Source organism: Mesoplodon densirostris, chromosome 4 (assembly GCF_025265405.1).
Source record: "Mesoplodon densirostris isolate mMesDen1 chromosome 4, mMesDen1 primary haplotype, whole genome shotgun sequence".
Classification (NCBI taxonomy): Eukaryota; Metazoa; Chordata; class Mammalia; order Artiodactyla; family Ziphiidae; genus Mesoplodon; species Mesoplodon densirostris.
The window spans coordinates 138415628-138431446 of NC_082664.1; the positions used below are offsets into that span (position 1 = coordinate 138415628).

The following is a 15819-nucleotide window of genomic DNA, read 5'->3' on the forward strand; positions in this document are numbered from 1 at the left end:
TACAAATGCAAATTCTCGGACCCATCTCCAGACCTAATGAGTCAGAAATTGTAAGAGTGAGGCCCAGTAGTCTGTGTTTTAATGAGCCCTGCAGGTGATTCTCATGTGCACTAAAGTTTGAGAACCACATGTTTATTGTTACAGAAACCCAAAATGAAGTAATTAACGCATTTCTTAAATACATATAAATGGTCAACACCCTTAGGTCTTTCTGATGGTACTGAAGGCCATTACCCAGTTTAACAGTAGGCTAATAGCAGTGATGCTCATAATTCATATTTTTCAGGCTAATAGCAGTGATGCTCATAATTCATATTTTTCCTAGTTGGCCCTTGTCACGAGCATGATGATTTACCCACAGGACTCACAAGGAGCTATAAACTTGTCCCTTCTGAAGTGCTCAGGCTCAGAGACCTTTTAAGGTGCTAGTAGCAAAAGTGCTTAAATGGCACTGATATTTACCCTGCCCTGATCTTCACCTTCTGTTTCCTGGTCACGACTTTCCCCTCTGAATGGTGGCTTGCTCCGTGATTTCGCTTATCCTCCCTTGCTCTGTGCTCTTCCTCAGAGCTTGCACCCTCTCCCCAGGATTCAGGAATCACTTCCTGAATGTAGTTGAAGTACCAACCACTCTCTCCACTACCTTTCCCATCTGCCCAGTGGACACAGTCCCTTGTATGTCCTGCTATTAACACTGACATAAATAAAATTGAATTTATCACTTACATCAAAACAGCTCCCCATCAACACTTCTACATTTTGCTTAGTGGTAGGTTTCACTGATCTACAAGTTACTTAAGTTTACCACTCTTTCTCCTTTGCTTGCTTTATTTTGTAATGACGTGTAGTTTCTTCCTTCATGATGTTTCTCATATTCATCCCTTCTTGTCTGTTCCTGCTATTACTGCATTTAGACTGTAAATATTTAAACTGCAAAACTATTTACCAAGAGGTTTCCTTCCCTTCCCTTTCCTCTTCCTCTCCCTTTCTCCATCCTTCCCTTCCTCTCTCCATCCCTCCCTTCTTTTCTGCATTCTTTCCTTCCTTTCTTCCTTCCCTCCTATGCAAAAGTAGATGGCATGGCATGAGTCCTTTAGGTTAGTCTGTTGACCTCCCCTTTCTTCTGGCCTCACACTGACTGCAGGTCAATCTCTACACTCCTGGGCCTGACATTCAAAGCTCTCCAGGTTCTGATCATAACCTATTTCTTCCATCTCCCCTCCATTCACTCCTCCCTACAGACCCTTTACTCCAGTGGTTCTCAAACTCAGTTTAACTGGAGTGCTGGTTAAAACACAGACTTTTGGGCCTTAAACCCGGAGTCTCTAACTCAGCACTGGGGGTGAGGCTTAAGATTTTGTAATCCTAACAAGTTCTCAGGTGTTAATGGACCAAATGCTTGTGTCCTTTCAAAGTCCATATATTGAGGCTCTAACTTCTAATGTGACTGTATTTGAAGACAGGGCCTCTAAGAAAGTAATTAAGGTTAAATGAGGTCATAAGAGTGGGGGGGCCCTGACCCAACAGGATTAGGGTCTCTATATGAACAGACACCAAGAGAGTGTGCTCTCTCTACCATGTGAGGACACCAGGAGATGACAGCTACCTCCAAGCCAGGAAGAGGGCTCTCACCAGAAACTGAATCTGTTGGTACCTTCAGCCTCCAGGAGTATAAGAAAATACAATTCTTTGGTTTAAGCCACCCAGTCTGTGGCATTCTGTTACTGTGGTCTGAGCTGACTGACACACCAGGAGGCCCTGACACTGCTACTCCTGGGACTCCACTTTGAGAAGTATTTCTTGTAGATGTGGACTCTGTGCCTTGCAGACATGCCCTCCTCGTCTCCTCTTATCTAAACTTCAGACATTTGTCAAAGCCCACCTTGAGCCACGCTTCTCTGAACCCTCCCAACTCTCCTGCCCACAGTGATTTCTCCCTACTTGAAAGCCCTTAGTACTTGGCCTTTAGATTCACCTGGTATTTAGCGTAAGCTACCTTGTGTGATGCTTTTTCCCTCTCAGGCAGTTGTTTTTAGCTTCATTGTAAGCTCCTTGGAGCAGAGAGTTTTCCCTGTGTCTCCTACCAGCATAGCACTTTGTGCATATACCAAGTGTTCAAAAAATATACAATTATTTGACAACCATGGCGTGTATGGAGAAGAAGTCCATAGAAACTGAAGGTGTGAATCCTTCATGTGTCAGTGTGGTAGGTTTCTCAGTCACTCTGAGAGCCCCTTGGTAACGAGGTACAGCTCACAGAGGAGCATGTGATTAACTATTAGCTTCCTTGCTCAGAGAGCTGCATCCTAAGACAGTTCCTCTCTGTTCATGTTTGTAAAAGAAAGAGGTACTTTTTAGACAGTGTGTCCAATGCCAGTGATGCACTAAAAATTAACATTTATTGAGAGGTTGCTGTGCACTAAGCACTTCATTTGTATTACTACTGTGATCCTTCCAGGACCCAGTGGACTTTGGAATTGCTATGTTATCCATTTTACAGATGGGAAAATTGAGGCTTAGAGAAGTTAAGTGACTTGTCTCAAGGTCATATAGCCAAGCAGAGGTAGAGCAGATGCTTGGGCCATGACTTCATGGTTCCCCATTTCCCTGTTTTAACCAACATACCAATTTCTTGCCCCTTCTTCTCCATAAAAAAGCAGAGACCTTTATGCCAGAGGTTTATACATGCTTGACTTTCAACCTTTAAAGATTGAGATTTGCTATTTCCATTTTACTTAACACAGTTCTTATTTCTTTTTCTAAGATAAATGAAACACTGAATAGCAAGGCTTAACTTCTAGTGCCACGGGATAACCAAAGGAGAAAACATCCCATATCTTTTCTTGGAAGTTAGTTATAAAGGGCACATAGAGGTTGTAAAGCAATAGTCTGCAATTTTCAATTAAAACTACTGAACCCACTGGTCACAAAAACCTGTTCTCAGTGAATAAAAACAGATGTTACGGCTCAGAGGATCCAGAGAAATTGTCTTGTGTTTTGCTTTCTTGACTCAGTGATTTGAAGAATGTTTTTCTGACATCTCAGTTTGTCAGCATTTCCATAAAATTCCCAACAACTGATTCTAACCTCTGTTTCACTTTCTAATCAGTCCTAAAACAAAAATAACAACAATAACAAAAACATTGAAGAATATCATAATTACCCATAATAAGAAAGTGTTAGATAATTTTAAGAATACCTGTTTTATCACTGATTTAGCATTTGCTTAATTTTAATCAATGCATTACACAATTACTCTGGTCATTTTCTTCATAAAATAAGATTTATAAATAAATTACATATACACATATAGCATATATATGTTTGTGAATATAACACGTATGTGTAGTTCATACTCTGTAAAATTCTCCTACCAACAGAGCAATTTTGAGATCCTTTGAATCGTAAGGAGAAGGTTTAATTGGGCTATTTATTTCATCCCACAGATTTAAATCCAAGGCCTTGAAAGACATTAAAACCTACCACCTTGAACTGATTATACCTTGGTATTCAATGAAACTAATTTACTTTGCAGATCAAAGTGTGTTTTTCACATATTTCTTTTAAAATTATGATTCAACAGAAATGCCTGGACATTCTTTGATCATTTGAAAGTGCAGAAAATTATAAGCAGGCAGAAAAAAAACCGTAATTTCACCACACAGAAGTAAATATTGCTTTATTTTAATACCCTATAAAAGAAATTTATTATCCTAAATTTCTATTAATTTGACAAGATTTATTTCACCAGCTCATGCCTATTAGAGTGCTGAAATACATCTTGAACCTGCTCACATGTCTCCATAGTTATTCACACAGCCTAGCCTCCAACCTGGCTGCCTTCTTTTGACTTGTCTCCCTTCAGTCTTTTTCTGCACCCTGTACCCTTGCTCAAATCACTTCAATGGCATCTACTGCTCTTGGGTGAAATGACCATCTCAAAAGAGCACCCAGATGCAGTGTGGAATATCAGACCAATAATCCAAAGACCTCTGTCTGACTTTGCAGGGCTGTTCTCAGAGTCAGGTGAGAAAAAGGTATTTGAAGATGCTTATAAACTATAGTAGACTCCAAGTGTGAGTGGTTATTGGTTAGATCTTTGAATGTAATGCCGATGTTAAGTGCTTTTTGTTGTTGTTTGTTTTTAGAAACAAAATAATTTTTATTTCATTCAATTTTTGGTTTAATTTTAGAAAAATATGCACATTACTCATTTTCAGAATTGTTTAAATCTAACTTAGCCTTTAAGATGCAACTAACAGAGAGTACTTAAGTGAGAAAGCAGTGTTCTAATACCACTGATATTCTGCATAGTCTTGGAATGAGATCTAGTTCTCACCCATTTGAGAAATGAAAAGATACCTTTCCCTTACACGCAGTTGTATGGGTAGTGTTATGGAAAAATTAATCTTTCAACTATTTATGCTAAAAAATGAATGAAGCAATAATGAATGTACCCTTTTTCTGACCTAGAAATATGCATACTTAGATAAGCGCACAAAGAATGATAATTTCCCCATTACAGGACATACAACAAACACCTGCTTAGTCTGTGCTATGAAGGCTCTTAAACTTTGCATATTTCACCAGTGGCTCCCAGTTGTCTCAATCTGATTTCCAGTTTTCAGAGATGAAACTGAGCAAGATAAACTGCATTATGAGAAAGTGGGAGTTGGGATTTTGTTGACTTGGCCAGAGTATAATGGAAATATTCTTGTGAGTGAAAAGCTAATAGACTCTTCCGTTCATTCTGGGTAGCTCAGTCATCAAAATGCAATGTTTTCTGTTTCTCATTCCAAAGATAATTATTCTGATGCTTGGTTTGTTTATTTTAAAATGTTAATCTTTGATGACCCGAGTTGGCATGGAAGAAAAACCTAGCAAAGCCATGAAGATCTGCCTTTGTATGCATCGGGGTATCATTAGCAAACAGATGGAAACTCAAATTAGGGTAATTTTGGTTGCTTAGGAAAGAGACTGTGAAGGTTTAGGTGGCGGGTTAGGGAAAACACGAGGGATAGTGGGGCTGTTAATATCCATAATCCCTAAAGCCTGAGGGGCGGAAGTCGCTACAGTGGCCCACAGGAGAGTCTTCTAGGGAAGGCAACTTTGAGAGGCTTAGAGTCAAAGGACAAAGTCAGCTTGAATGAATGGATCATGCCCAGAGGGAGCGGACAGAATGAATACCTTACCTCACTCTTTCCTCCCCCAGAGCTTTGCAGGGGCTCCCTACTGGCTGAGCCCAATGGGAAACAAGGAGTAAGAGAGTCTATTGTTGTAATCAATATGCCCCAGCCCCAGGGAGAAGGTAGGGTGGATTAGAAGGGGCAAATGGAAGATATTCAGCACAGCCTTTCATTGTAGTTTTAACTAGCATCTAACACAAAGGCTGGCACATGGAAAATGCTCCTAAAACTGAGTCAAATGAAAGGGTATATGAATATATCTGTGACCTAAACTGAACACAGTAGTGTATTTCATTTTTTTCCTGGTAATATTTAAGTTCATGTAACAGATGGAATAACACATGGTGATTTCAAGAGTTTAATACAAATGCGTGATCTTATTCTCTCCATCTAACTTTATATAGCCCTTTGTATTTCTCCAGTGGCACTTACTATCTTCTACCTTGTACAGAAACTACTGAAAACTATCAGCCATCAAACTGTAAACTTCTCTCTCTCTCTCCTCCCTCTTCTCTCTCCCTCTCCCTCTCTTTTGGGCTGTAAATATACTTGCTGTCAATAAAGATTTGTAATGGCATCAGTTCAAATATGAGGACTGTGTCATATCACACAATTTAAAATTTTCTGCATTTAATTTCCCAGCATTTATTTTTTTTCTAAAATTCACTAATGCACTTACTTTGTATCCAGCACTATACTGAGCACTTAGATTTGAGGGATGAGTAAGCAAGGCCCTGTCTTCTAGGATTTACATCGGGAGAAGAGAGAAATGTAGATTAGCACTCATGATATGACTTTATGTGCAAGGGGAGTGTTACAAAATGATCTTTCTGTTGGTGGGGGACAAGGGTGAGAAGAGTAGAAAAGAGAAGAAAGACCAAAGCAGCAATAGCCTAAACACACACACACACACACACACACACACACACACACACACACACACACACACACACCTACACCCCCCACCACACACACACAGTAGACTCTAGAGGAGTGAAATCAGCCTATGTTAGAAAGGGCTTTTGGAAAGCAGGATGCATTTTCTTATTTTCAACTTAGATTACTACAGTACAATTACTTCCAATTAACATTCAAAGATGCCCTGGCCACTAAGTCTGCCCAGTAACTGGGGCCAGAATGAGAAGAAACTGGGAAGCAAGGAAGACGTTCAGGGATAGAGTTTGTTGCTGATGTGAAAAAGATACCAACTGAAAGATTATCTCCTGAACAGAAGGGAGCTTTAGTCTTACCAATGAGAAGTAAGAAGTATGAAGTGTAACCCCAATTACTCAAAACTATGGAGAAGAAAGCGTGGGGTGGGTGTAGGAAGTAATAATACATTTTGCTTTCTTTGCTGATTAAAATAAGTGTGAAATAGTGGGAAGGGTGCTGTCTCTGCCACTTATCTATATGACTTTAGCAAGTTTCTTAATCTATTTGTGACTCATTTCTTAACCTGACAAGCATGGATGAAGTTACTCACCTCACAGGACTGGATGGGAAGACTGGTACAGTGGTGGACAACTTGCGTTCAGTGCCCAGTATTGCTCAGCATTACTATAACCTTATCTAACACATTTCTACCTTGGGAAAGGATTCAGTGTGCTCAGACCGTATCACATCACCACTCCTACTAAAGTTATTTGTGTACAGCTTTTTGACTGCACTGAAGAGCCTCACCCAGCGTTGAATGTCATCAGACCAACTGTAATATTTGAAGAGCCAAATCGCATAAATTCTCAATTTTCCCACTGCATAAGAAATGCTAACCTCTTGTCTTAGAAGGCAGTGCTAGCTAGTGGAATCCCACCGTCCCAGGGATAAGACAGGGGCATAGATGTGTTGGAGGGGATTCTGGTGATCTCTGAAAGGCTTATTAGCTAAAATGAGAGACCACTTCTGACTGTGCTTTCAAATCAGTATTAAATTGAAGATGGCTAAATGAACTTTATTTAGCCTGAAGACATTCCTCAGCATTTTCTCCCATAGGTGGCATCAAGGTGAAGTTTCAGCTGTGGCCCTTGGCCTAAAGGTTAATCTCTTTATTTTGATGCCAGCTCTTCTGCCAACTAAATATTATTAATGTTAAGTTCTACATTTCTGATAAGAAGAGACCTTTTCTACAGTGAACCACTTCACACAGGGTTTCTTTTCTTCTTATGGACATATCTTTTGTAATTTGAAGACCATAATTAGAGATAATTAATGCTTTATACATACTGAATGTATTGAAGCATATTCGTAGATTCAAAATGTGAGTCAGTAGCTATCTGATTTACATTTCAGATTAAAATATATTATACTCTACTTTAGCAGGAAACAAGTTATTATAATGACCAAAATGATCTGATTTAAATTTTAAGAAATTTCAAATAAGCAAGAACTCAAAGATATTGCTCATAAAAAGTTAAAAAAAGGACAGATTATAGAATAAAGACATTTCACTTCATATATTTTAATATATACAGTCTTTTTTTTTTTTTTTTTTTGCTTTATGAGTCATTTGTAACTTAGACATAAAAAATCCCCTGTGTCTTTAAAGCTTTTTAGATTTAGGTTCCTCAAGCTGTAATAAATGCTCAGGTAAGGAAACAGAATATGACACAGGATAGGTCAGCAATCAATCATTCTGTGCCTCATTCCAAATTGTGTTATCCGTTGAAAAGAATTCTACTTAATATGTTAAAGTTTTATACATTTTTCACTGTCTGCTACTGCATGAAATATTCAAAGAGCCCTTGGTATAATGAAATAGCTGCTAGAGAAGCTTTTTCAAAAATGATGATGAATATTGTAATTAAGATTCAAGAAATGAATTTTGTACCAGCTTCTAAAACTAAGTAACACATTTTTGAGAAACCACAATAAAAAAGGATAAATTTTCAAGCTAACTACCCAATTTAAGCCATAGGGCCAACTCCAAGAGAAGAACATGGTAATTACTTTAAATATTAAAATAATTTCTACTAATGTTACACAAAATAGTTAACAGTGCAAGGAACTCTAAGGTACTTTTTAACCCTATCTATTAGTGGTGATATGGTGAATTTTGCTTTAAAAACAAAATAAACATTTTTTCCTCATAAAAATATACTGTGGATATGCTTGATAGGTTGGGATTTTAAAATTAAGAATGCAAGTATATTCTTTCCTGGACAGTTTCTGAATCCAGAATGCCTTCCTCTTTCTACCTCCTCATGACTCAGTTTTCCCACTGACTGTTCTGCTTTTCCGGTCTTCCCAAGGCAAATTTTTCCCTCTTCTAACATGACATGTCACATCACTTCTCATGTTGTTTCAGTCTAGTATTAGAGCAGGGTGTCCCAACCTCAGCACTATTGCCACCTGGAGACTTTAGATAACTTCTTGTTGTGGACTGTCCTGTGCACTGTAAGACCTTTAGCAGTCTCCCTGTTCTCCACCCACTAGATACCAGTAACATGACCACCACTCCCAGATGAGATAACAAAAGCTCTTCAGACATTTGTAATTATTTGCCCTGGGGGGACAAATTCACCTCTGCTTGAGAACCACCATATTAGGGCACCTGGTGTACATAACACTATGTTCAGCTTTGAATATATGCCTCATGGTATGGGACTTTTTTCAGAAGTGATGCTCAGTAAATATTTGTTAAGTGAATGCAGCATAATATGGTGTTTTCTTACTGCAGTACCTTGCTATACTAGTAAACATGATACTCTTAAAAACTGAACTCTCAGTTTCACTTGAGGACTTAAGAATACGTCTCTATCCATTTGGCATTTGTTTATTTTCCAATATTTGGAATAGAAAGAGGAGAAAAGACAGTGTTTTTCCAAACTGATGGATTTCATTTGAACTCTGTGCTCATAAATTTCTAATGAAACTCTATCCCCTTTTTTTTTTATTACTGGAGAAAGAGGACATCTAAATCTATTCTAAAAAGAGATCAAAGAAAGAGGAAAGGAAGGTGAAAGTGGAGAGAATAGAGCAAGGGAATAAAATAAAGCATAAGTGAGCAATATATAGCAGGTTTTTCTATACTCACAAGCCCATTTATGTAAAAACTGAATTCAAAATATTTTTAAAGAAAGTATGTCTTTCAATTTGAAGACAGTGAAAAAATAATTAATTGATTATTCATTTTTTCCCCATATATTTAATGTTACAATTAATTTGCTAACACCGATCAGGAAAAAACAGAAAGGAGAAAGAGATGTGAAAGAACATTTTAACAAGAGAGAGGGAAAGAAGAAAATGGAGTAAGGGAAGATTTTATGAGAATATGAGAACAAAATATGGATGCCTTAAAAAGCACAGTTAAATATTTAAAGGATTCCAAGTTCTTTTACACAACATGTTGATGAAGTAACACTTGAATGATGATTCATTAATACTTGTAGAGTATGAGTTAGAAATGAAGGAGACAAAAAATCAGTTTGTGTTTTGTCAGTCATAAAGTAAATGAAATATGTAAAATTTGTTTCCAAATAATGTACACTACTTTATAAGCTGAGTTTCTCTAATTAGTTCTGCATTCCTAACTTAAGAACTTGTGAGAGAAAAAGCTCAAGTAATGGGGAAAAATTCATTCAGGGTATCTGGCCTTTATAATTTAATTAGCATCAAGAAGATGCAGGCATAATGGTTAAGACCACAGGATTTAGATCTAGAGGAGCTGACCTGGAATCTGGATCCTCACTTTCCAGCAGTGTGACCCTGGATTTGGGTTCCCCCGGGAGCAGAAAATTGAGACAGGCATTCCATGGTAAATGGTCCATCTGGGAAGGCATCCTCCCTGAAGGGATGAAGCTTCATCTCACAGGGGAACTCTGGAGTTTGTGTAGAATTCATTTTAGAGTTGTCCCAACTGAGGAAGCTGATGTTTTGTCTGTTTTTTAATCTGCCAGCTTCCTATCTTTCACTGGTTGAGGGCTGCTTCCTGGGGATTAACTGTCTGACAGCCCAGCATACCCTGAATGGGGCTCCTCAGGCAGAGGGTAGCAGGGGTTTGCAGTGTACAGCACTAGCTCCCATTTCAAATTTTATATTTGAAAGATACCATAACACCAGTATGGTCTTTCTAAATTGTATTAACAAACTATAAATTAGATTAACAAAAATTAAACATAATAAATATTCACGGGTATTTGGTACTGAGCCAAGTTCTAGAAAATTATTTGAATAATTGCAACAATATTTACACTGGAAACTGAGACTTCATTTGGTCATTTTGGACTCTTCCTGATACTAGGATAGCAGGCACAAAAAAGGGAGAGTTGATCCTACTATTAATTGTAAATGCGCATCTGCAGGGAGAATACAAAAGGAATCCAAGGGGTGCCTCCCAAGTTCCTCTCTTTCAACACACCTCGTGTCAAATGTTCATAGAAGAGTAGAGCAGCCCATGTAAATAAGACCCTCGAGAATTCAACTTTTCTATGTTTCTCTGTCAGTTAAAGAACCCTGGAAGCTGAGGTTCCTTAGAAGCCAAAGGAAATATGGGCTGGCCCCGGGCCTTTGGAAGTCATACATACAACCCATGACTTTAGGGACTGTTATAGAAATGGGGATTGCATCCTTTAATATGTTCTACTTTGGGGTACGTCATACAGAATTCTAACATTCAGTGAATTTTCCTCTATCTCTCCTTTCCCTATTTTATAAGGGATATGGTGCTGTTGCTAACTTGATTATTCAGTCTATGGTAATGAGTATTGCGATAGGATTGTGATAGAATTGGAAGAAAGGAATTGGATAAAAATTCAGAAACACTGCATCCTTTAATTGATGAGAATTGGCTCACCTCTGTTTTTGATTGAACAATGGTTATGATCTGTTAGACAGCAGTGTTTCTCTCTTCCTCCTCCCCTCCCCCCAGTTTGAAAGTATAAGCAAGTATTTGAGCAGGTAGAAAGGAGAATTGTAGAGATAGGGCGGGTGACAGTGAAGAAGTCCCCATTATCACCACAGACGTGGAAAGCATATATGAGCTGCGGTGGGCCCCACTGGAGGAAGCTGGGCAGCAGCCTTCTGGCTGGGACCCCATTCCAGAGGGCTGGACACTAGGAGCAGACACTCAAGGAGCAGGAAGCCACAGTAGGTGCTGCAGGAGGCAAGAACTGAGGGCTCCCTGAAGGGAGCTGAGCAGATGGGAGGATCCCTAGCACGGGGCCCTCAGGAAGCAGGTACTGTACGCATGGGCATGAAAGACACTGCCCTCCTCCCCTTCAGTGTCTGCCCTCAAAACCCTGAAGCAGAGAGGGGTCTAGAAGATGATGGGGACGGGGGAGCAAAGGGCACTTCAAGTCCCCTTCACACCTCAGGTCCTTTGGGCCTGATCATGCTGGGCTGGGGGGCAGTTGGAGGGATGACAAGGGAGGGAGGGAGGAGATGGAAATAGTTTCCACCCAGCATGGTTGAAGGTAACTATCAGAGAAAAGGCAAGCCATTTCATATCCATAGCCTACCAATTTCAATTATGCAAAAAAAAAAAAAAAAAAATTGTGTACTTAGAAAAAGCCAGAAAAGGGGAGTAAAAAAAGAAAAATAAAGACCAAGATGAAAATAACTTATGTCATCAGGGATTATTAGGATTATGAATCCTCTTATTCCCCCTGCTATTTTTTTTGATGTTGCCAAACAATTCATACAAAAGAAAATCAATACGTGTGCCAAATCCCATACACCAAAATTGATACACATATGTAGTTTTTTTGGTGTAACATCTATGTTGAAACATGGGTTGTGTGTATATACACATAATGTATACCTATAAAAGCAGAGCTAAGTTTTTATACACTCACATTCTTTGGGAATAAAGCAATGACACTATTCTGATAAGATGTGTTAGAATTGCATTCATATTTACACAGTTTAGAAAACGTTGAGGGATCATGGGTTCAAGGAGTAATGTATATCTTGACAAGGCTTTATGACTCAACTCTTTTCTCCTTTCTGGAACCATCCTAAAATGTAAGCTGGGTTTGAAGATCACATTAAAAGGAGTATTTATAGCATTTAGTCGGAAACTATCAGAAAGCACGGAGAATAATATTAAAGACAGGTCAAACACCTACCTAGCCCCTACCTACCTTGGCATTATCTTCCATGTAATTGGAAAAATTAAAATATCCATGACAAAACATAACAAGTCTGGAGCATTTTCATCAGAGGAAAAAGATCCGTATGCTTCCTTTGAAGGAGCTCTCATGAATGAAGATAGTGTCCTCTTATTTCTTTTTATTATATCTGGGAGGCAATTTATTATGTTCTAGCGTTTGAGCCTGCATATGGCTTTTTGTTTTTGACTCAGAGGGACATTTTCAATAATCTCTCAGAAATGCCAGATCTTAAATACATGGAATTACCAAAATATAATAAATCACAAAGCAACTTGAAAGAAAGGTTGTTTAACAGTAATATCCTAGAAGCTTATGAGGTGGGAACTTTGCCACACAGATCTGAGTTTACAATAAAATACTTGGCTCTTGGCTCATTTCAAAGTAAAAGTTAGAATTGTTCTCATATAAAATTAGGATTAAATGAGTTTGCCCTCCTGAAAACCCGATAGCAGGAGATTTTTGCATTTGAAGTCAGGCTTTGGGGAATTATGTTCTTACTTTGGAAGTTACCAAGACCAACAAACACTAACTCTTGTTCTAAATTGAGAATATCACAGTTATGGATATTCAAAACTAGGGTCTACTAAATTTTATGAAATTAGAATCAACAGCAAAGGTCAACCACTCTATATAGTTTTAGTATTGAGCATATCCCAGTGTTATTGAAATTATAAAATAATTTGCTAAAGATTGGGTAATTTTCTATGAATAATAATTACCCATTCTTATTGCTGCTTTAATTTATTATAGTCAAATTAGAGATATTATTTATAATGATTTCTATGTTGAAGTTTAGTTGTGTTCAGTTTACTTATTCTCACATCCAATGTGTTACTTACTCTGTGAGGTTTGAGTGTCTATGAATTTCTTTATCAAGGCATCAGTTGTTTGGGTATAAAGACTGAGAGCATATCTCAGAGACTGAAGGTCTGGGCTTTTCTCCAAGAAATTCTTTTTCAGGCCATTTCCTCCTGCATGAAAGTATTGCTAAAAAGAAAAAAAATAATGTAAGCAGAGGCATTTAGAAAGAAGTATTAGATGAGGGATTTTATTGCCATAATCGTGAGGCTCAAATGGAATAATACAGTATGATCAACATGAGGTAGATACAAAGAAATAGCACAAGATGGCCATTGCCAAGTCATCACCATGTAGTGCAGGTTCCCTCAGTATCTCTGAAGTGCTGCTCTGCATCACAGACATCAGATCCTCGCAGCTTAAGACTTTTCCTCTCATTCAACCCTTAAGTTAAAGAAATGGGATCATGAAGATGCAGTGGCCAGAATGCTTACAGAATGCCAGGTTTAGATACTGTGTCAAATTGGTTGTTGACTTCTGTTTCCAGAACATGAGAAAAACATCTAGGGTTGTCAAATTTCATAAAGAAGGTATCTCCTGGTCATGTATTTTCCAGATACTAGTTAGCAATTCTAGGACAGGTGCCCACTGCTCCCATCTTCCCCATGATCTAATCACACAATGGTGCACACATAGGTTAACCTGAGGATGCACAGTGGTCCTTGGAAATCCAACATCTCCTGAACCTTGTGTCTGAGAAATGCAATGAAACACAGAGTTTCTTTTTTCTTCTTTTTTTGCTCTTGTCATCCAGCAAACTCAAAGCATTGCAATATTTATAGGTAAGATAATAAAGAACATATATATTTGACAATAAATGAGGTGATTGAGGGATATGAGCATTTCTAATGCTGCAGGTATTAAGCACAGACATCACTTTGGAGGGCTCACTAGAGATACGTGATAGGACTAAGGATGTTATTTCCCAACCATTTATAGATGATAATGTGTTTATTGTATTCTATTAACGTTAGATAAATGGTTCTCTCTCTCTCCCTGTACCAACAATGCTAAACTACACCCTCATTGCAACCTGCCTCGTACAATCTAGGATTCTCACAGAATGGCATGTTTTGGAAAAGCTCAACAAATGATTCTGATACACTCTCCTAAATGGATACATGTTATCCCTCTATCCCACTTCTTAAAAATTTCTGAGGTGAAACAGTGAACTGAAAATTCATAATTGCCTTAGTTTTCTTCCCTAAGTAGAAACACATTCTGAGCATTTGTAGGCATCTGAATGTAATTTCAGAGACCGTAATGTAGAGAAGACTAAGGGAACAGGCCTGAGGAAGTAGGCAATGGTGATATGATCTGAAGAAAGTTTGTTACAACTGCAGACACCCTCCTCCCAAAGAAAAACCCATGGCCACCTACAGTTCCATTCCACTCCAGCTTGGTGCACTGTGAAAACACAAGCTGCACCTAAAGCTACCTATGGTTATGAAGAGGAGGCACAGCAAAATGGGAAGAGCCTTTTCTTATTTTTGAAGAGTCAACAAAGATTTAATATTTAAACTTGTTCTATACCTTGATCTTCTTATATAAATGTTAAAATATTTTCACATGTAGAAAGTATTTATTGAAGACTGAGCCTGGAATTGTTTCAGGTGCCTTGGTGGATGAAAAAAAAAATCAGAGTTCCTTTCTTTAGGAAAGGTGATATGATACTTAAAGTGGAAAAATATTAAATGAGTGTATTGAGAAGGGAAGGTTTCACTTGGACTTGATTGTTTTTCCTGGAGGAGTGGTGGGGTGAGCTCTGGAGCTCTGTTTATGTAATGACCCAGGGAAGTATCAGATGAAATAACATACCCTAACTGTAAAGAGCAGTGGGATAAACTGAACTAGGAGTAGGTGGCATCTGTGGAGGGGAAGGCATCCTCCCTCTCAATGTTTCCCAGACAAACTTCAGTTTTATCAAACCTGAGCATAAGTGCTGGAGAATTAAATTAGTAAAGTACAGGAAGAATAACGAGCAGCAGCTACAATGATGTTTCACGATCTCTTGGCAACTGAGAGTTGTCAGAAATGCAAACTAATTATTTCTGGTGGGATGCAACTGATGACTGTTTTGTGGCTAGATCTGTTTTGCCTCTATTTGTAAATTTATTTCAGCTTTCCTCATTGCTTATCTTTATGTATGGTTCTTGGAAATCTTCTTTGAGCCAGTTATAAGATCTTACTAGTTCCCTCATTAATTGATGAGTTAAATAATATTTTGGACAAGTTTTATAACTGCATGAATGTCACAGTTATACTCTAATTTTTAAATTAATTTTTATTGGAATATAGTTTATTTACAATGTTATGTTAGTTTCTGCTGTACAACAAAGTGAATCAGTTATACATATACATATATCTACTCTTTTTTATATTCCATTCCAATATAGGTCATTACAGAGTACTGAGTAGAGTTCCCTGTGCTATATAGTAGATTCTTATTAGTTAACTATTTTATATATAGCAGTGTGTATATGTCAATCCCGAACTCCCAATTTATCCCTCCTCCCTTCCCCCTTGGTAACCATAAGTTTGTTTTCTACATCTGTGACTCTATTTGTTTTGTAAATATGTTCATTTGTACCATTTTTTAAAAAGATTTCACATACAAGCAATATCATATGATATTTGTCTTTCTCTGTCTTACTTCACTCAGTATGACG

At 38.0% G+C, this 15819-nt stretch overlaps 1 protein-coding gene across 2 annotated transcripts in view; it reads right to left on the minus strand.

The window, feature by feature from the left end:
- The window catches only part of UNC13C (unc-13 homolog C), a 587724-nt gene that overhangs the window by 36508 nt on the left and 535397 nt on the right, over nt 1–15819 (minus strand). For both annotated transcript variants that reach the window (XM_060095294.1, XM_060095293.1), the window contains one exon: nt 13132–13279. In XM_060095294.1, the coding sequence (XP_059951277.1) occupies nt 13132–13279 (148 nt within the window). The remainder of the gene's footprint in view (nt 1–13131; nt 13280–15819) is intronic.